The sequence below is a fragment of the Rattus norvegicus genome, chromosome 14 (assembly GCF_036323735.1).
Source record: "Rattus norvegicus strain BN/NHsdMcwi chromosome 14, GRCr8, whole genome shotgun sequence".
NCBI lineage: Eukaryota > Metazoa > Chordata > Mammalia > Rodentia > Muridae > Rattus > Rattus norvegicus.
The window spans coordinates 100,039,855-100,061,969 of record NC_086032.1 but is presented as its reverse complement, the minus strand read 5'-3'; the positions used below and the strand labels follow the sequence as shown (position 1 = coordinate 100,061,969).

At 40.8% G+C, this 22,115-nt stretch overlaps 1 protein-coding gene across 19 annotated transcripts in view; it reads right to left on the bottom strand.

Moving 5' to 3' along the window:
- Wdpcp (WD repeat containing planar cell polarity effector) overlaps nucleotides 1–22,115 on the bottom strand; it is a 330,930-nt gene that overhangs the window by 116,423 nt on the left and 192,392 nt on the right. For 16 of the 19 annotated variants that reach the window (XR_010057369.1, XR_010057368.1, XM_039092074.2 and 13 more), the window contains one exon: nucleotides 4,678–4,741. The exons of the other annotated variants lie outside the window; for them this stretch is intronic. Coding sequence is in view for 14 of the 16 variants with exons in the window: in XM_039092074.2 (XP_038948002.1) it covers nucleotides 4,678–4,741 (64 nt within the window). In the remaining 2 variants the exon portion in view is untranslated. The remainder of the gene's footprint in view (nucleotides 1–4,677; nucleotides 4,742–22,115) is intronic. 19 annotated transcript variants of the gene reach the window in all.

Below are 22,115 nucleotides of genomic sequence, written 5' to 3'. Positions count from 1 at the left end.
GAACAGGCAGGGAACTAACTCGAAGCCTAAAGAAGGAAGTTATGAGATTAATTGAGAATCTAGACAAGAAGATTACTAACAAGATGAAATAACCAGTAACTGGCTGGTTATTTAAAAAATTAAAACATCAAGGAAAAAATCAGTAAAGAAATACAGACACTGGGAAAGAAATGGAAATGAAAGACTCAACCAGTCAAAACAAACAGAAAACCAAACCAACCCAAAAATACAGCAGAAAGCATCATCAAACATTAAGACCATGCAGGAGGAGGTCATGTTGTTTGCAGGAAATGGATATTAGTAAAGATAATTGCATCAATTGAATTCTGCCGATTTCAGAAAGACAAATTACATTTTCTATTATTTGCAGTTCCTAGATTTCACACAGATATGTAACATCTTGTACATATGATAAGAAAGTAGAACTAAACTATGGAGATTTAAGAAGCAGAGGAAAGGGGATGAAGGGCGGGTAAATGTAGGGAGATGCAGGAGAGCTGGCCATGAGCCTCACAACTGACAGAACAGTGGCTCCAGCCGTGGCTTGGGCACAGGAGAGCTGGCCCCACTCTTTGTTGGCCCATGCACAGTGCAGCATGGGCAAGAGAGAAGGCCCACCTTCCCCTGCTTCTGGCCGCTAGGAGTTTGACTATGGATCAGTGAGTATCTGGACAACAAAATGGACTTTTTTCTTTTTCCTGTCTTTTTCTTGGGGCCCAGGAGGCATGGAGATCAAACGGAAGAGGGACAGACATGGGAGGACTGGGAGGTGAGTATTGGAGTACATGATGTAAGATTCCCATTTGGGAATCAACTAAAAAGGAAACGTAACTACAGAAAGATGTCAGTTATACCTAAAGTGATTGATTCGATTCTATCCAAACTTCAATAATATATCTGTGCAAAACAGAAAAATGCATCCTAAAATTCATGTGCAATCCCACATACCGAACACAACCCAATCCCAAAACTAACTATAAATATAAATATACTATTCAGAGAAAGCTGTATGATCGAACAATAGAAGACAAAACAAAGTCCATAAAAATATTTGTCCATGGATAGTCAAAACACTTTGATGAAAAAAAAAAAAGCTTACTGGTAATTACTCCATGAAGAAATTAGCGAGTCCCTGGTTTCACTTCTAATGACCTTGAACATTTTCTGTGTTTATGGGTCATTTATAATTTGTGTTTTCAAAATGCCTTGTTGTGATTTATGCTGGTCTCTAACTCTGGTATTTTAAAACTCACTGGTTATTTACTTATAACAGCATATTAACTCTTTGTTATGAAGAATGCTGGACCATCAACATGACTTACTGAAACTTTCTGCAGTAGTTCAAATGCTACCATTATTGCAGATTAATTCAAGTACAACAAATCTGCTTTCATACAGATCATGAAAGAAAGCTGTCTTGAGTGATTCTAAGCTATCAAGTAGAAAAAATTTACAAACATAAATGTCAATGGTTGTCTGAAGCCTAGCATTACTAATCTTACATACATACACAGACACACACAGACACACACACACATTCATGCACACACAGACACACACATACCTCTTATAATTAAACACTATACAAAGATTTAAGAAGTGAGTAATAAGAAAAACAGACAAGAAACTCAAGTTTCCAAGTTAGTACAGTGTGCCAGACACTTCCAATATGTTAACCTATTCACTTAGGCAACGCATGCACTGTTGCCATGCTGCAGACAATAAAGTGGAGGCAAACAGGGCTAAGTAAACTATATAAACCCACACTGCCAATAGCTGGGTTTGGAATTGAACCCAGCCCTGAACACTATTTTTAAAAATTCAATATGACGGCACCCGTCTGAGAAGACGGACCTGATGACCCACCTCTGCACTTTAACCCTCGACCCTGAAAGTTCTGCACACTGCAGCCTCGGGTCCCCTCTAAGTGAGTGGACAAACAGTGGCAGGCAGCCAAATGCCACTAAAGAAAAGATGCTTTTCTTCTAGTGTAGAACAGTGTGGGAGAAATCACAGGGTTTTTAATGCAACACTTGAAAACGTAATTACATTACAATTGCTGTAAATGAACCTTTATAGGAACACTGTCACACTCACTGTGGCTGCTTCACTCTATGGCAGCAGTGTGAGGCTTGCAAAGGGAAATACTCACTAGCTAGTGCTCGCCAGAAAAGGCTTACGTGGCTGTGAAAACCTGCTGAGCCCAGCTTACACTTGAGACCTCTTGAGTCTCAGTCATGTTTTCCATCACCACCATCCTGCCAGCTGCACACCTCTGCTTACCGCAAACAGACTGCGCAGAAAAAGCGCTGGCTGTTTGTGTGTAACTTGATCCCTTTTTGTTATTGGTTTTGATTTTTTGAGACAGTCTCATGTAACCCAGATCGGCCTCCAAATTGGTTATGCAAACCAAGGATGAGTTTGACTTCCGGTCCTCCTGCCTCCAGTTCCCGGGTGCTAGCATGACAGGAGTGTGCCACCACGCCTAGTCTGAGTGGTAGACATGGAACTCGGGGCCTTGTGCATGCTCGACAAACACTTTACCAACTGGGCTACATCCCTCCCCAGACATGATACTTCTTCTTTTTGTGGTCTCTTTGGTATTATTTTTAATCTTTAAGGAAGAGATGGCTTTAAGATAATAAATCCTTTGCAAGTAGGGATAATCCTGCTTACTTTATAAACTTTCATTTTTCAAAAGAGGTAATATTCTCAGAATATAGTCTATGAACCTCCGGCCAGATGAAATTTAAACAGTACGAATCAAACTATAAGAAAACATGATAAATTCTTTTAGATAATTTCAACGTTGAGTCTCAAATGTACATAGTACTTTCATAAACTTAAACAGAGCTCGGAGGCCTCAACACTCTTTATTTTGAGATCTCTTAAAATAGACCTTGGCTAAAGGCAATGTCTTAAGGAGGAGCGAAGGTTCGGCACTCTGAATAATGCCTGCACTTTTCCAAATCGGAAAGTCTCACCAGCCTCTTCTCTTATTTTAACCCATCAGCAGAAAATCTTTGTGGATTAAGGAGATTTGAACAAACACAAAAACTTTCTCTAAATCGGTACTGGGTGAAACAGATTAAAATGCTGAAACAAATATGAAAATACTTTAGAAGGTGCTTTGATAAGTATATTTACAAATTAATAAAGCAGTAAATTACAGAATATAATATTCTTAGAAGGAAATTTTGCCTAGCAAAAAACATAACAATTCTAATCACACTTCTTACATGACCAAAAAACAAAACAAAAAAAAAAGGGTGGATGAACCATAGGCATAAATTAAGAAATATGAACTGATGCCTTTAGTCCCAGCACTCGGTGGGTCTCCAGCATGGAAACTTCCGGTCCATCAGGACTACAAACTTAGATGCTGATGGAGGGAGAGGAGAGAGAGGAGTGGGAATGGTGGGGGACAGGAGGGGAAGGAGAGTAGAGGACCAGATACCTCTACTGGAATAACAAGAGGGAGAAAGAAAGGTCAGAAGATCACAATGAAAGCCCTGGCACTGTGGTGTCTGCAGGACGCACTCTGATGAGAACAGTAAGCCTTCTCACTATGCTAACGTGCCAGCCTAAGTGGAGAACAAAGTGAAGATGGAGAATAGGACGCTCATCCTCTTGAAACAACTACTATTTTTTCATGATTGATGTGTGTACAAATGATTTGAGAATATTCTATTTAAATCTTATAATCTGTAGTTTAGAATTTTAATGCCAAACTAATGGAAACACTAATAACCAAATGTGATGAACTCTATACACAGAAGAGCAACATTCCGTGTTACTATCTTCACGGTGCACACAACCAGTAAAAACCTTTGTGTTACTGTTTCCTTGTTGACAATGGAATTGCTGCTGTGTTCACCAGATCTCACTGGGGTGAAAGTTCTCCTCAGATAAGAGCGGAGAGGAGCAGATGGGAGGGTTGGGGAGAAAGGGGAAGAGAGACACATTCCAATTACATTTCAGTCTCAAAACCAATCAGCCAGGAAGCACAGTAAGCGCAGACAGGGTCTGTAGAAGCTGGGTCATCTCACCCAGCACTGGGTGGGCAAACAGCAGAGCAAGGCCAAGGTGGACTCCCTCCCTCACTCCTGCAGGCTCCCTGTGCTCTCCAACTGCCAAAGCAGCTGCGGACTACTCAGAATTCCATACTTCTCACGAAACCCTACAGTCCAACCACGTGGTCGTATCTCGGACACTCCCCCATTTCCTGGCTTCTGTAGCTGCAGGCTTGCTCAGAGCATAGATTAGAAAGACGTTTAAACTTAACAGACAGAAAGGTGTCAATCTTGCACATCAAGATTCATGGAACACCCATAAGGAAGGGGAGGGGGAGGGGGATGTTTGCCCGGAAACCGGGAAAGGGAATAACACTCGAAATGTATATAAGAAATACTCAAGTTAATAAAAAAAAATCATAAATGCTTTGAAAACATAAAAGATCCTTTGGCCCTGGCAAGGAAAGTGTCAACAAGTCAAAGGATCCCAGACAGTTACTGAGCAGCTTCCTGAAGGCAGGGCTGCAGGCCAGGGTGGGACAACGTCCTGCCTCCATGTGTCTAAGGCTGCAAGGGACACTAATCCTTCTCAATGGTCACAAAAGCTGACAACTTACTCAGCCTTAGAACTGAAGGAACAAAATCATCCCTGGGAATGACTTACCATGAACAGGTCACGAGCTCCAATGTCAACCGCTAGAAGAAAGGCCTTTTCAAATCTCTGGTACCTGCGATGAAGGAGGAGAGTATTGGTTGTGAACAAAGCTATAAAAGGGAAGAGTGGTTGGTTTTGTATATTTATATTGTTTGCATTCTTCTGATGTGGAAACTGCTTTACAAAAGAAAGGGCCTGGCCCTCTAAGAGCCTCCATCACATGACATGATCTTACACTGTGAAGGAGCTAAGCACAGAGGCCTTGGGGACAGAGAATGTGACTTCCAGACTCAAAGGAGGAACTCAAAGGAGGTATAGGCAAATCTGGGGACATGCAAACTTAGAAGTGAAATCCTCAAATTTTTCATTTTATTGGGCTTTTTAAAGCAAAACTCATAGAGATATAAAGAATGTAGCAGGATAAGAATAACTGATACAGAACCAGAGAAAGTCAGACTCCCAGGTGCTCTGAAACGCCCAGGATCACAAGGGAGACCACAACATCTGCCCCAACACCAGGAGTAACTGGGTCCCCCAGGATCCAGGGACACAGGAACCCCTACCCAGCCAGGGGTACAGCAAGATCTGGACTTGGAACAGACCTTGAATGCTGGCTCTGCATCCACTCTTACAACAACCAGAGGGAGCCCAACTCCCAGGTGCTCTAAAACTCCCAGGATCCCAGGATCACAGGATCACAGGATCACAGAGGAAGCTCAACTCCCAGGACATTGGACACAACCAGGAGCATGGGAGCTCTGACACACTCAAGATCACAGTCAAGGCCACAACATCTTTCCCAACACCCAGCATAACTGGGACCCAAACAAGAACCAGGGAAACAAAAACCCCTGTTCAGCCAGAGGCAAGAGCTCTTTCCATCTTGTAGCAGTGTCCATGCAAACTCAGTGCTCTGGCTCCCCAGTCACTCCAGCAACACCCTAAGAAAGCTCGATTTCCAGGAGGTCTGACAAATCCAGGATCTCAGGATCACAGGATCACAGAGACAGGAGGACTCTGAACAGTACTGGCACAAGCAGGATCACAACAGAGACAGGCTCCAGTCAGACAGCAAAGGCAGGTGGAACTAGAGATAACTAGATGGCAAAAGGCAAGCACGAGAACATAAGCAACAGAATGAAGCAACATCAGAACCCAGTTCTCCCACCGCAGCAAGTACTGGATACTCCTTACACCAGAAAAGCAAGATTTGGACTTAAATCACATCTGATGATGATGATAGAGGACTTTAAGAAGGACATAAATAACTCCCTTAAAGAAATAGAGGAGAACACAGGTAAACTTAAGAAGGAAAAACAAAAAATCCCACACAAAGTTACAGGAAAACACAGCTAAACAGGAGAAGGAATTGAACAAGGCCATCCAGGATCTAAAAATGGAAATAGAAATAATAAAGAATGCACAAAGGGAGACAACCTAAAGATAGAAAACCTAGGAAAGAGATCAGGAATAACAGATGTAAGCCTCACCAACAGAATACAAGAGACAGAAGAGAGAATCTCAGGGGCAAAAGATAACCTAGAAAACAGTGACACAACAGTTAAGGAAGAGGCAAAATACAAAAAGCTCCTAACACAAAACATCCACAAATCAAGGACACGATGAGAAGACCAAACCTAAAGATAATAGCTATAGAAGAAAGCGAAGACTCCCAAATTAAAGGGCCAGTAAATAACCTCAACAAGATTATAGAAGTAAATTTTGCAAAGCTAAAGAAAGAGATGCCCATAAACATACAAGAAGCCTACAGAACTCCAAACAGATTGGACAAGAGGAGAAAGTCCCCGCGTCATATAAAAGTTAAAACACCAAATGCACAGAACAAAGAAAGAATATTAAAAGCAGTAAGGGAAAAAGGTAAAGTGACATATAAAGGCAGACCTATAAGAATTACACTAGACTTCTCACCAGAGACAATGAAAGCCAGAAGATCCTGGATAGATGTCATACAGACCGTAAGAGAACACAGATGCCAGCCCAAGTTACTGTATCCAGCAAAACTTTCAATTAACATAGATGGAGAAAACAAGATATTCCAGGACAAAACCAAATGTATGTGATATCTTTATACAAATCCAGCCTTACAAAGGATAATAGATGGAAAACTCCAACACAAGGAGAGAAACTATGCCGTACAGAAAGCAAGAATATAATCTCCTTGCAATGAAACTGAAAAAGAGACACACAAACATAATTCCACCTCTAACAATGAAAATAACAGGAAGTGACAATCACTATTCCTTAATATCTCTCAACATCAATGGACTCAATTCCCCAATAAAAAGACATAGACTTAGAGACTGGATATGTAAATAGGACGCAGCATTTTGCTGCATACAGGAAACACACCTCCGTGAGAAAGACAAACACTACCTCAGAGCAAAAGGCTGGAAACAAATGTTCCAAGCAAACGGTCCCAAGAAACAGGCTGGAGCTGCCATTCTAATACCAAATAAAATTGACTTTCAACCAAAAACCATCAAAAAAGATAAGGAAGGACACTTCATATTCATCAAAGGAAAAATCCACCAAGATGAACTCTCAATTCTAAATATCTATGCTCCAAATGCAAGGGCACCTGCATTCATAAAAGGAACCTTATTAAAGCACAAATCACATATTGCACCACACACAATAATAGTGGGAGATTTCAACACCTGACTCTCATCAATGAACAGATCATGGAAACAGAAATTAAACAGAAACATAGAGAAACTAACAGAAGTTATTAATCAAATGGATTTAACAGGTATTTATAGAACATTACATCCTAAAACAAAAGGCTATACCTTCTTCTCACCACCTCATGGTACCTTCTCCAAAACTGACCATATAATCGATCACAAAACAGGCCTCAACAGATACAGGAAGGTAGAAATAATCCCATGTGTCCTATCGGATCACCACGGACTAAGACTGGTCTTCAATAACAACAATAATGACAGAAAGCCCACATATACATGGAAGTTGAATAATGCTCTACTCAATGACAATTTGGTCAAGAAAGAAATAAAGAAAGAAATTACAGACTTCTTAGAATGAAAGCGAAGATGTATCACACTCAAACTTATGGGACACAGTGAAAGCTGTGCTAAGAGGAAAACACATAGCTCTGAGTGCCTCCAAAAAGAAACAGGAGAGAGCATACATCAGCAGCTTGACAGCACACCTAAAAGCTCTAGAACAAAAAAAAATGCACCCAAGAGAAGTAGAAGGCAGGAAATAATCAAACTCAGGGCTGAAATCAACCAAGTAGAAACGAAAAGCACTATACAAAGAATCAACAAAGGAGCTGGTTCTTTGAGAAAATCAACAAGATAGATAAACCCTTAGCCAGAGTAACCAGAGGGCACAGAGAGTATCCAAATTAACAAAATCAGAAATGAAAAGGGAGACATAACAACAGAATCTGAGGAAATTTAAAAAATCATCAGATCCTACTACAAAAGCCTATATTCAACAAAACTTGAAAGTCTGGAGGAAATGGACAATTTTCTAGACAAATACCAGGTACCAAAGTTAAATCAGGAACAAATAAACCATCTAAACAACCCCATAACTCATAAAGAAATAGAAGCAGTCATTAAAGGTCTCCCAACCAAAAAGAGCGCAGGACCAGATGGGTTTAGTGCAGAATTCTATCAGACCTTCATAGAAGACTTCATACCAATACTTTCCAAACTATTCTACAAAATAGAAACAGACGGAGTAGTACCAAATGCCCTCTATAAAGCCACAATTACTCTTATACCTAAACCAGACAAAGACCCAAAAATGAAAGAGAACTTCAGACCAATTTCCCTTATGAATATCAACACAAAAATACTCAATAAAATTCTTGCAAACAGAATCCAAGAACACATCAAAATGACCATCTATCACGATCAAGTAGGCTTCATCCCAGGGATGCAGGGATGGTTCAATATATGGAAATCCATCAACGTAATCCACTATATAAACAAACTCAAAGATAAGAACCACATGATCATTTCATTAGATGCTGAGAAAGCATTTGACAAAATTCAACACCCCTTCATGATAAAAGTCCTGGAAAGATCAGAAACTCAAGGCCCATATCTAAACATAGTAAAAGCAATACACAGCAAACCAGTATCTAACATCTGACTAAATGGAGAGAAACTTGAAGCAATCCCACTAAAATCAGGGACTAGACAAGGCTGCCCACTCTCTCCCTACTTATTCAATATAGTTCTCAAAGTCCTAGCTAGAGCAATCAGACAATGAAAGGAGGTCAAAGGGATACAAATTGGAATTGAGGAAGTCAAAATATAACTATCACAGATGATATGGTATACTTAAGTGACCCCAAAAGTTCTACCAGAGAACTACTTAACCTGATAAACAACTTCAGCAAAGTGTCTGGGTATAAAATTAACTCAAACAAATCAGTAGCCTTCGCCTACTGAAAGGATAAACAGGCTGAGAAAGAAATTAAGGAAATGACACCCTTCACAATAGTCCCAAGTAATATAAAATTTCTTGATGCAACTTTAATCAAGCAAGTGAAAAATTTGTATGAGGAGGACTTCAAGTCTCTGAAGAAAGAAACTGAAGAAGATCTCCGAAGATGGAAAGATCTCCTATGCTCATGGATTGGCAGGATTAATATAGTAAAAATGGTCATTTTACCAAAAGCGGTCTATAGATTCAATGCAATCCCCATCAAAATACCAATCCAATTCTTCAGAGTTAGACAGAACAATTTGCAAATTCATCTGGAATAACAAAAAACCCAGGATACTGAAAACTATACTCAACAATAAAAGAATTTCTGGGGTAATCACCATCCCTGACCTCAAGCAGTATTACAGAGCAATAGTGATAAAAACTGTATGTTATTGGTACAGAGACAGGCAGATAGATCAGTGGAACAGAAATGAAGACCCAGGAACGAATCCACACACCTATGGTCACTTAATCTTTGAAAAAGGAGCTAAAACCATCCAATGGAAGAAAGACAGTACTTTCAACAAATGGTGGTGGTTCAACTGGAGGGTAGCATGTAGAAGAATGCAAAATCAATCCATTCTCATCACCCTATACAAAGCTCAAATCCAAGTGGATCAAGGACCTCCACAACAAACCAGATACACTCAAACTAGTAGAAAAACACATGGGCACTGGGGAAATTTTCCTGAACAAACACCAATGGCTTATGCTCTAAGATCAAGAATCGACAAATGGGACCTCATGAAACTGCAAAGCTTCTGTAAGGCAAAGGACACTGTCATTAGGACAAAACGGCAACCAACAGATTGGGAAAAGATCTTTACCAATCCTACATCTGATAGAGAGCTTATATCCAAAATATACAAAGAACTCAAGAAGTTAGACTCCAGAGAGCCAAATAACTCTCTTAAAAATGGAGTATAGGACTAAACAAAACATTGTCAGCTGAGGATTATCGAATGGCCAAAAAAACACCTAAAGAAATGTTCAACACCCTTAGTCATCAGGGAAATGCAAATCAAAACAACCCTGAGTTCCCACTTCATATCAGTCAGAATGGGTAAGATAAAAAAACTCAGGTGACAGCAGATGTTGGCGAGGATGTGGAGGAAGAGGAACACTCCTCCATTGTTGGTGGGATTGCAGACTGGTACAACCATTCTGGTAATCAGTCTGGAGGTTCCTCAGAAAATTGGACATTGAACTGCCTGAGGACCCAGCTATACCACTCCTGGGACCTCATGCTCCAAAATACAACAAAGATACGTGCTCCACTATGTTCACTGCGAGCCTTATTTATAATAGCCAGAAGCTGGAAAGAACTCAGATGCTCTTCAACAGAGGAATGTATAAAAAAAAAAATGTGTTACATCTACACAATGGAATATTACTCAGCTATCAAAAACAATGACTTCATGAAATTCATAGGCAAATGGAATGAACTAGAAAATGTCATCCTGAGTGAGGTAACCCAATTACAGAAAAACACACTTGGTATGCACTCAATGATAAGTGGATATTAGCCAAAAAGCTCAAATTACCCAAGATGCAATCCACATTCCACAGGAAGCTAAAGAGGAAGGATGACCAAAATGCGGATGCTCCCACTCCTTCTTAAAAGGGGAAAAAATATCCATAGAAGGGGATATGGAAGCAAAGTTTAGAGCAGAGACTGAAGGAATGGCCATTCAGAGCCTGCCCCACATGTGGCCCATATATATACAGCCACCAAAACTGGATAAGATTGATGAAGCTAAAAAGTGCATGTTGAAAGGGACTGGATATAGATCTCTCCTGAGGGACACATCCAGAGCATGTCAAATACAGAGGTGAATGCTAGCAGCAAACCACTGAACTGAGAACTGGACCCCCTCTCTGGGAATTAGAGGAAGGATTAAAAGAGCTGAAGGAGCTTGAAACCCCATAAGAACAACAATTCCAACCAACCAGAGCTTCTAGGGACTAAACCACTACCCAAAGACTGTACATGGACTGACCCAGGGCTCCAACTGCATATGTAGCAGAGAATAGCCTTGTTGGGGCACCAGTGGAGGGGGAAGCCCTTGGTCCTGCCAAAGTTGGACCCCCAGTGCAGTGGAATGCTGGGGGCAAGGGGGTCAGTAAGGGAGGTGGATGGGGGGGTGAAGACCTATATGGGGGTGGGGAAGGGAATAGGGGCTTATGTACAGGAAACTGGGAAAAGGAATAACATTTGAAATGTAAATAAAGAAATATATCTAATAAAAAAATAAAATTTCAAAAAAAAAAAAAGAATCGACAATTGGCCCTTATGAAATTGTAAAGTTTCTGTAAGGCAATAAGTATTGTCAATAGGAGAAAACAGCAGCCAACAAATCGGGAAAAGAACCAACCAATCCTACATCTAACAGAAGGCTAATATCTAATATATACAAAGAATCCAAGAAGTTAGATTCCAGAGAACCAAATAATCCTATCAAAAATTGGTCCAGAGCTAAAGAAAGAATTCTCAACTGAGGAATATCGAATGGACGAGACACACTTAAAGAAATGTTCAACATCCTTAGACATCAGAGAAATGCAAATCAAAAGGACCCTGAGATTCTACCTCATACCAGTCAGAATGGCTAAGATCAAAACTCAGGTAACAGCAGATGCTGGAGAGGATATGGAGAAAGAGGAACATTCCTCCATTGTTGGTGGGATTGCAAACTGGTACAACCATTCTGGAAATCAGTCTGGAGGTTCCTCAGAAAATTGGACATTGCACTACCTGAGGACCCAGCTATACCTCTCTTGGGCATATACCCAAAAGATGTCCCAACATATAAAAAAGACACGTGCTCCACTATGTTCATAGCAGCCTTATTTAAAATAGACAAGAGCTTAAAAGTACCCAGATGCCCTTCAACAGAGGAATGGATACAGAAAATGTGGTACATCTACACAATGAAGGTATTAAAAACAATGACTTCATGACATTCCTAGGCAAATGGATGGAACTAGAAAATATCATCCTGAGTGAGGTAACAAAAGAACACACGTGGTATATACTCACTGGTAAGTGGATATTAGCCCAAAAGCTTGGAATACCCAAGATATAATTAATTCACAGACCACATGAATAAGAAGACCAAAGTGCAGATGCTTCAGTCCTTCTTAGAAGGACAAACAAAATACTCACAGGAGGAGATATGGATACAATATGAGGAGCAGAGACTGAAGGAAAAGCCATCTAGAGCCTGTCCCCCCTGGGGATCCAGCCCATGTACAGCAACCAAACAGAGACACTATTTTGGATGCCAACAACTACATGTTGACAGGAGCCTGATACAGCTGTGTCCTGAGATGCTCTGTCAGAACATGACAAATACAGAGGTAAATGCTTGCAGCAAACCATTGGACTGAGCACAGGGTCACCATTGGAGGAGTTAGAGAAAAGATTGAAGGAGCTGAAGGGGTTTGCAACTTGATATCAACAACCAGACACCCCAGAGCTCCCAGGTAGTAAACCAAGAGTACACAGGGATGGATCTATGGCTCTAGCTGCATATGTAGCAGAGCATGGCCTTGTCGGGCATCAATGGGAGAAGAGGCCCTAGATCCTTTCAAAGCTCAATGACCCCGTGTAGGGCAATGCCAGAGCAGGAGGAGGGAGGGAGTAAGGGGCACTCATAGAAGAACAGGGAGGAGGAATGGGATAGCAGGTTGTTGGAGAGGAAACTGGGAAAGGGGATAACATTTCAAATGTAAATAAAGAAAATATTCAATAAAAGAAAAAAAAAGAATAATTGATACATTATATAACTGTACTTTTGTGCTTATTTAGTAAAAGAAATCAAATCTCACATTATAAAACCTCACATTTAGGGGTTGGGGATTTAGCTCAGTGGTAGAGCGCTTGCCTAGCAAGCGCAAGGCCCTGGGTTCGGTCCCCAGCTCCGAAAAAAAAAAAAAAACCTCACATTTATAAGTTTTAAATATTGCCACCTAGCTTAAAAGAACAATACGAATTATTCCTAATTTTTAAAAAGACATTACTTTGTACTCTTTTCCAAGACCATATTTCTTTTCTCCCTCCCCCCTCTCCCTCCCACTAGCCCTCCCACTCCCCCTCTCTCTTTCTGTTTTTCTCTGTGTATCTATGGTTGTCCTGGAATTCTTTCTGTAGAAGAGACTGGCATGGAACTCAGAGATGTGCCTGCCTTTGCCTCCAACAGCTGGCATTAGAGGTGTGAACCCCCATCGCCTGGCTGGGATATTGTTTACTAACATTTTATTGCAGGGTAAGACATAAGAGAACACACTTGAGTTTAAGTTTGTTACAAACTATAAAAGTTCACGTGCTCAGGAGAGAACTTCATTGTAAACCCATTTCAAACAGGTTTTGGGTACCAGAACTTGTCTGTGTCTTGTCTGCATGTAGACTGTACTGAGAGAACTCATCAGTTTTCCTGATCCTCAAATCAGCGTGTAAACTGTTCCCCACTATAAATTTTATATTGCAAAATGCAGTGGGAGAAGCTATCATGACATTTTAAGTTTCAAAAATAAGTACAAAGCTTAAGAGTATGCAATTCATCTGCAAGGTAACTGTTAATATTAGATACAAGCTGTTAGGTTCTGGAACATGTACAGTTTCCAGAGGAGGCTTAATGCCTCTAATGGACATCTCCCATCCCTTTACCTGTTCTGACCAGTGAGTCTATTATTTCCCAAATTTCTCCCACCTGTAGGTCCTGGGACAACTCTGTTTTGTGGGAAGGGAATTTATCATAACAGGAAGCATGCTGTCTCATTAAGTATAAAAGGAGAATAGAAGGCATTGCTTGGCAGGGCTGGGCCACAAAGCAGCAAGAGCTTGCCCATGCCCTCCTGCATTTCACTGCCCACTGTGCTGCAGGGCTGATTCCCCTGTAACATTCTGGCATATCCACGTCACATGATCAGACTCAAAGTCTGAATGTGAGTCAATCTAATGGTATAAACGGTGCCCACTGAAATCATTGACCTGGCTTCTTCTCTCTCCCTGACTCTGTTGTCTATTTAGTAGACTGGTTCTTTTCTCTGTCTCCCTTAGAAGCTGGTATTCTATGGTTGTCTATTTCTATCCTTTCTCCAGTCTCAAAAATCATACCAATGACTCAACATTCCCAACTGGAAGCTCCATTTCTCTTCTAATAGTCAAGTCACTCACTGTGGGCCTACACTACCATCACCAGTTCCAGTGCTCTTTAAACTCCATCACTAATGGCTTAAATGTAACTTAGATGAGGTCAGATTCTTCGGTCAGCAAGTAACAACTCATCTAAACTAGTTTAAACTTTCACATAAACACCAAGAACCACTAGTTCTGGAGCTGTGCTACAGAACTCAACAAAACGTCTGTGCTTCCAGGGTATCCTCAGACCTGAGGTACTGTGTTTTTCTCTCTAAGCCCACGCATCTCTTATTCTCCTGTCCTAGTTTAATGTTGTTGCTGTGATGAAACATTCTGAGCAGAAGTAATGTGAGGAAGAAAGAGTTTATTCAGCTAATCCCCCCAGGTCACCGACCATCACAGACAACTGTTAGGAGAGAAACTCAAAGGAGAAGCATGAAGGTAGAAAGCATGGAGGAATGCTGTTGACTGGCTTCTGTTTAGTTAGATTTTTTTTTCCCTGAGGAATGATGCTATGCAGAGAAGCCTGGGCCCTTGGGCATCAATCAGTAAGGGAATCCCTTACAGACAGAGCCATGGTCCAAGCTCCTTGTTGAAGGCTTCTCCTCTTAGGACTCCAGGCTGTGTGGAGCTGACCTCTTCCTCTTTATCCCACCCACTCCTCTAATGTCTCCTCCTCCTTGCTTGAACCCTGCTTTCCTTTTCCTTCCCTCTGCCCCATATTCAACATCTCAGCACTGCATCCATGTGTCTGAATCTTAGAGAAAAAACCAAACACATCAAGTTGGCTCCTACATCTACACTTAAACATCTACAATGTCAATAAATGGCCTTCCAAATTTCTCTTGCTTATGAAGTAGTTTCTTTGTCTCACTTGCATTTCCAAGGAAACTTCACAAATATTTAAAAAGTAGTGTTCAAACAATCCAACTAGAAGATAGGTAAAAACATTCAAGAGACATTTCAATTCAGAGTATACAGACAAAAAGCAAACACGTGAAAAAAACAGGCTCCATCAATAACATTAACCATAAGGGAAATGTAAACAAAAGCCCCAGTGAGCTACAAGCCCGTAAGTATTCCTGTTGGGGTAAAAATCTCGGCTCGCATCCAGACAAAACACAACGGGCCAACAGTGTTCCACGTGGAAAGGTTTAATGAGAGAAGAAGAGTAGAGAGGTGTAAAGGCCGGCCATGAGCACGTGCAGGGGACGGGGGAGGGGAGTGAGGAGAGAAGGGACAAAGGGAAGAGGGCAAGAGCAAGGAGCAAGAGGCAAGAGAGTAAGAGACAGGAAGGGAAGAAGAGTGAGGAGAGGGCAAGTAGCCCTTTTACAGTGAGTCAGGCAAACCTGGCTGTTGCCAGGTAACTGTGGGGGTGGAGCTTAGACAGAATGCCAACAATTACTACAGCTAAAATGGAAAGTAATTGTGGGAAAGCGGATCTCTTAAGCTCTGCCGGTGGAAGTGCAAAGCTATACAGTGTTGTCACTGTGGAAAACAGCATGGCAGAGGGCCGGCCTGCACCGGAGACTCTCCGCCAAACCTGGGAGGTCTGCCTTTTAAGAGCCTCAACCCAAAAACAAAGAATATGTCCCTGGGTAGAAAATTCCCTGATTGGAAAAAATTACACATTTAAAAGCTTTTTTTTTTTTTTCCAAGAGGCAGGTTTTGTACATAGGGGGAAAAACAATATTCATTAGAACACTTAAAAATCAAGTCTCTCTCCAAACAAAGCAAATGAAAATAAAGCTCAGTTTGAGTGACACCACATGACAAGTAATGGAGGCCGATCCCAGTGTGACATTATTCACTGTCTAGTCACAGAAAGAGAAGCATGATGAGTCTAGACTGTGAGGGGACACCAGCCAGTGTTTCAGGTTCAACAAAAGCTAATCAAGAAAATACTTTTTAATCCCTTCCACAAACCCTGTTGACTTTTTTTTTTTATTCTCAGAACTCTCAATTTTTCCAACATAAAACTACTTAAATTGCCACCATACCTATTCCAAGCAGCAGATTCCCTCAGACACCCACAAAGATCGTCCTCATTCCCACACGGGCAAAGCTTCCTAGGTCCTCACCTCTTCTCCTCAGCTGCTTCTCCATAGCCAGTGTTTATCTCTGCACACACGCAGATGACGTGTGCTTAGCAAAGTGCTTCAGGCCAAGGCAGATGTTTATTTTAAATGCTGACAGCAGCTCGTGGCACTTGTCTCTCACTCCCTTTGCTCCAGCCTCAGTGTGCTACAACCCATCCTTTTTCAATAATTCTCCGCAGCTTAGCTTTCATCCCAGCGGTAGGTCTTTCACTAAGGTGATCGTTTAAGTTACCATGAACGCCTGGTTCTACTGAGCAGAACCAACTAGGCTAACTAATCAGTGCAGTCGGCCCAGACATGGCTCTTCCTAAAAACATCTGAACTACATTCAAATGATAAACATCAATCATCCAGATGTCATGGATCATAGTCAGTCAATTAAATATAGATCCATCCTGTAGGTCTTAGTAAAGTGTTTCCATGACAGGACAAGATGGAGTGAAGGAAAAGAATAATCTGGGTTAAAATTCAAAGTCACTTTAATCACCTAGACATGTAGATATAAAATATTACAGTTTTTCAAGGGTAACTATACATGAGTTACAGAAAATAAAGCAAAATGCTTAAAATTAATAGGCAAAAATAGATGAGAATAAGTCAGAACATTTATATACAGTGGACTAAGAAACAGTAACACTGTGGTCAAAATGGCTACTGAATGGCTCATGTATAACCCTGAGTATCCATGATATAGCCCAGCTGGTCTGAACGCCCTATGGTGACCAGGCCAGCATCAAACTTACAGAGGTGCACCAGCTAGTCTGACCAGTGCTGGGATTAAAAGTGTGCACTACCACTGGCCACAAAGAGTGTTTACGAAAAAAGAGAAGAAAGTCAAGGAATATTTTACTTTAAAATATTTTATAGGAATAACCTTTAATACATGTTTTCCAAATACCTACTTGACTATATTGTTTTCTAGAAGATTCTTCTGAAGACATTATTAAAAAATTAGTTTTTAATTAATTATATTACTTCCTGAAAGACAGGGACTTGCGGTAGCTCGCACTGAAGTCACGGCCATGCCTGTTTCAGCCTCCCAAGCCCTGGATTGCAGCTGCAAAGGCAGCATGAACAGCTTCTGATCACATCACTCCTGAACCCCATCGTCCCTCCCTCTTCTCCAGTGCTGACTTTATATTCTCTATTTCTCTTTCCTATAATTTCCAACTTTAATCACATAGTATATTCTTACATTAACAAGATAATTTCTTTTCGAATCCTAACTTCTAGAGTTACATCCTTTCTCTCTGTTTTATTTTGAGTATTTCCCTGTGGGGTGGGGGGAGCACTAGATTACTCCCATTACTTGTGTGTAATTACTTGGTTCTCAATTGTTTGGTTTCTGATCTCTGTTTTGTGAACACAAATCACATTCACAAAGAGTTGATTACTTTGTCCACGTCGAAAGCCTTCTAGACATATATAATTAGACATATATAACTAGACTATAGACATACATAACTATGGACATATATAACTATGGACATATATAACTAGACTATAGACATATATAACTACATATAACTATAGACATATATAACTAGACATATATAACTAGACTATAGACATATATAACTATATATAACATATAACTATGGACATATATAACTAGACATATGCATATCCAGATGTTGATAGTAATTATTTTCACTTATATTTTTTAACTATGATGTTTTAAAAATGAAAAACAACGGGGTTGGGGATTTAGCTCAGCGGTAGAGCGCTTGCCTAGCGAGCGCAAGGCCCTGGGTTCGGTCCCCAGCTCCAAAAAAAAAAAAAAAAAAAAAAAAAAAGAAAAACAACACTGACCATAATCTTAGCAGTTTTCATGTAATTAGGAATCAAATTAGAAGATATACCTAGAAGAAGCTTAGTTTTTTTAGTCACTAGACCACAGGTTTTTTTTTTTTTTAACAAAAATGGTTTAATTTGTAAAAGCAAAACTTTGGTTCTCATGGTAACTCATAAATTGTTCATTATGTTTCTGTGATTTTAACTCAAATGTTCTGTTTCCAATAATGTATCTTTCTAAGTTACTTTTCTTAGTACGGTGACCAAGTGCCTGGCAATACCTGAGGACACAGGGTTTATTCAGGCTCAGGTTTAATGGGATCCAGTCCATTATGGTTGGGAAGGGAGGTGAGGTGATGGCCACCCTGGGTCCACAGTCTGGAAGCAGTGAGAGGCATGCTAGCAGCCAGCATGGAATGGTGCTGCCCACATTCAAGATAGGTCTTTCCTCCTCAGTTAAAGCTCTCTGGAAAAGGCCATCACAGCATGCCCAGAGGCACGTTTCCTAGGCGACTCTAAATCCAGTCAACTCAACAAGGAAGATCAACCATTGCAGCAGTCCCTTCCAGGAATGTAAAGGAGGCTTATTGTCCATAAACAACTGTCCTTAAAGAACAGCGACACTGGGAGATTAGATTTATAGATTTAAAAACTTAGAAAACATACAGTGAGAGGGGCATCATGATTGGCATTCCATGGAGACAGAAATGCATCAGAACACAGCAGCACATCAGACACAACTACAGAAGAGGAGCATTTTCTCACTGAAGAGACAAATACCCCGGAAGCACCTTAGCATAATTAGTCCCTGCACAAGGACACTGAATGCATGTTGCAGGGAGCAGGACGATTGTCTACAGACAATTCAGTGCCCACCTCGGAAGACAAAATCAACTACGAAATTACTAGAAGTAAATTTTAAATTTCCAAGAGAGTTCTACACTATAAAATTAACACAATGTGTCAATAGTTTCTTATATTCCAAGAATCACCATTATGAAGTTTAATTAGAAGAAAAAATACAGCAGTGATAGCAAGAAATAAAAATTAAATATAGGGGTTGGGGATTTAGCTCAGTGGTAGAGCGCTTGCCTAGCAAGTGCAAGGCCCCGGGTTCAGTCCCCAGCTCCGAAAAAAAAGAAAAGAAAAAAAATTAAATATAATGTTTAGAAGAAAACTAAACAAGACAAAAACTATATAGTAGAATTTGAATAAATGAATGACATATTACAAACATACCTGTTTTTCACAAAATCAACATACATATCCACAATATTCTAATCAAAATCTTTCAGGGACTTGTTTAGAACAACCCTAGAGTTCATATGAAAACTTTAAACTCGTAGCATAGGAACGTTCTGAAGAGTTCTTTGTATCACTTCTGAACTTGGTTCTGAGACAGCCTGGGCAGTATGGTAAGTCCCCACTTGTATTTTTTCACCTCTCTACTGCTGTGAAAAGACACTAACCAAAACAACTCGGGGAGGAAAGGGTTTGCTTCAGCTTGTACTTAATAGTCCACGGTTAAGGGAAGCCAGGGTAGGCGCCTAGGGGAAGAACTTGAAGACGGTGCTGAAGTAGAGACATGGAGACATGCTGCTTACTGGCTTGCTCATCTTGCTTTCATATGGAACCCAGGACCTCCTGCTCAAGGTTGAACCACCCACAGTGGGCTGGGCCTTCCCCCATCAATCATTAATCAGGAAATGCTCCATGGACATACCTCACGGCCAATCGATGGAGGAAGTCCTCATATAAGGTCCCTCTTCCCAGAGTCAGGTAAAGTTGACAAGAACTAACCAGGATATCATTTCTAACAAATGAGACAGCTAACTGTATTGGCATGGAAACAATTATCCAAAATTAGTAAAACTAGATAGGAATAAGTCAAAGCAAATGTTTAACGAGATCAGAAAGGATGGAGAGATGACCACATGTTAAAGTATCGCTATGCTCAGAATCCATATAAAAGCTAGGTGGGCTTGGGGGCCTGCCTTTCATGCCAGTTTTCATGGACAGAGATCCCTAGACAAGCTGGCTAGCCAGAGTAGCTCCAGCAGCAAGCTCCAGATTCAGTAAGAGACTCTGCCTCAGAATACAAGGTGGAGACTCAGTGAGAAAGTCATGTGATGTCATCCTTAGACCTCCATCTACACACCAACACACATGCACTCGTGCACACTACTGCACACACATATACATACATACTCATACAAAAACGTAGCCTCAATAACAGTGAATGACTTAGGATTTACTATTGTTTGTTAAGAAGACTAGAAATCTGGATTATCTATGATATCAGTTTGTGGGCTTGCATGCACACGAGTTCACAGATCTACCAATGAGGTCAACTTTCTAACTGCTGTCAAAAGCTGTCTCACAATTTTAAGTGTGGAATAATAGTGAACTCAGATGTCATTAGAATATTATAAACCTGTTATTAGATAACTGGCTATGTTATTCATTATGCTAAATGATTTTTAGAGCACTGGAAGAATAAAATGTGAGGCATAAAGTCACAGAGATGACTGATTATAGAAAATGTTTATAATGCTAGGATGATAAAGGTGGCAAACAGATGACAAAACACAGTCACATAGATCATTTAAAATGTCTATTGAAGGTACAACTGCATAACATGCACTGAACTGAAATAAATAAGTATCAAGGTTTGTAAAATGTTTACAATGTATGAGAGACATCAAAACTAAGAAAAGAAAGATCAATATTCTACAGCAGCAGTGGGGATAAGGACAGGGCTGGAGGGGAGGAAATTAGTAAAGGATTTGGTTACTTGTTTTTTATAAAGTGTAAGAATAAAACTGTGAAAACAAACAAGAGAGATAAATATTCCAGTAGAGTGAACAGAGAATGCACAATACAAGCAAGAGTGGATCTACACATTTGCACTGCAAACATGAGCAGGAGCAGATGCTCAGTGATGCCCAAACAGTAAGAGCTGAGATGAGGAGGAAGCGCCATGCTCCTGCATGCCCATGTCCATGTCCAGGAGCTCAACCTGGACCCCAGGAGAATCCTGCTAGCTAGACAAAAGCTAGCATTCCTCAGGAACTTGAGAAGCAAGGTGGCTCACAGCTATCTGTAGCTCCAGTTTCAGGGAATCTGATACCCTCTTCTGCCCTCCATAGGCATGAGGTACACAAGTGCTACACAGATATACATGCAGGGACAAGGTTCATATACATTAAATAAAAAGAAGTCTTTAAAAACTAATTATCTTCCCATTCCTATATGTAGCCCAACTTTTTAGACTTAGGATCAACCCACTGACTTTTAGTTCTGAAGTGATTAACTGCATATTACAAATAACATTTGTCTCCTCTTCCCGGGGCACCAACGACTGTAGGTCTCTGCCTCTGTTCCTTTGTAACAGGGCTTGCAAACTTTCTCTGTAAAGGATCAGAGTAAAGACACGTTGAGGGTACACAACCCTGTCACAGCTATAGCTTGAAAGCAGGCATAGATATTATGGAAACAAGTGGGCTTGGCTGCATTCCAATGGAATTACATTTACAAAACCAGGAGGCAAGTTACGGTTAGCTGACTCCTGCTGTATACAATCAACCTGATGTCCCTAGGCCGGGACACGCAGGGACTTGAAATGGGGAGACACCTACTCCAACTGGGCTGTTGGAGGCATTTCCAAACAGCCAACTCATACAGATTTGAATTCGGCACCTCAGAGGTACTGTGGGAAAGATCGTCTAGGGGACATGTGGACCTACTGAGGTCTCCCTGGCATGGACAGTCTACTCAGAGCCAAGGGCTAAGTCTGGGGTGGGGGTACACAAGGGAAGGGAAGATATAGATCATGAATTTTCATCATCTGTCATACCACGTGGCAAGCACAATTGACAGCAATGTATTACATCTTTCTAATTTGATAGGTATAAATGTCCTCT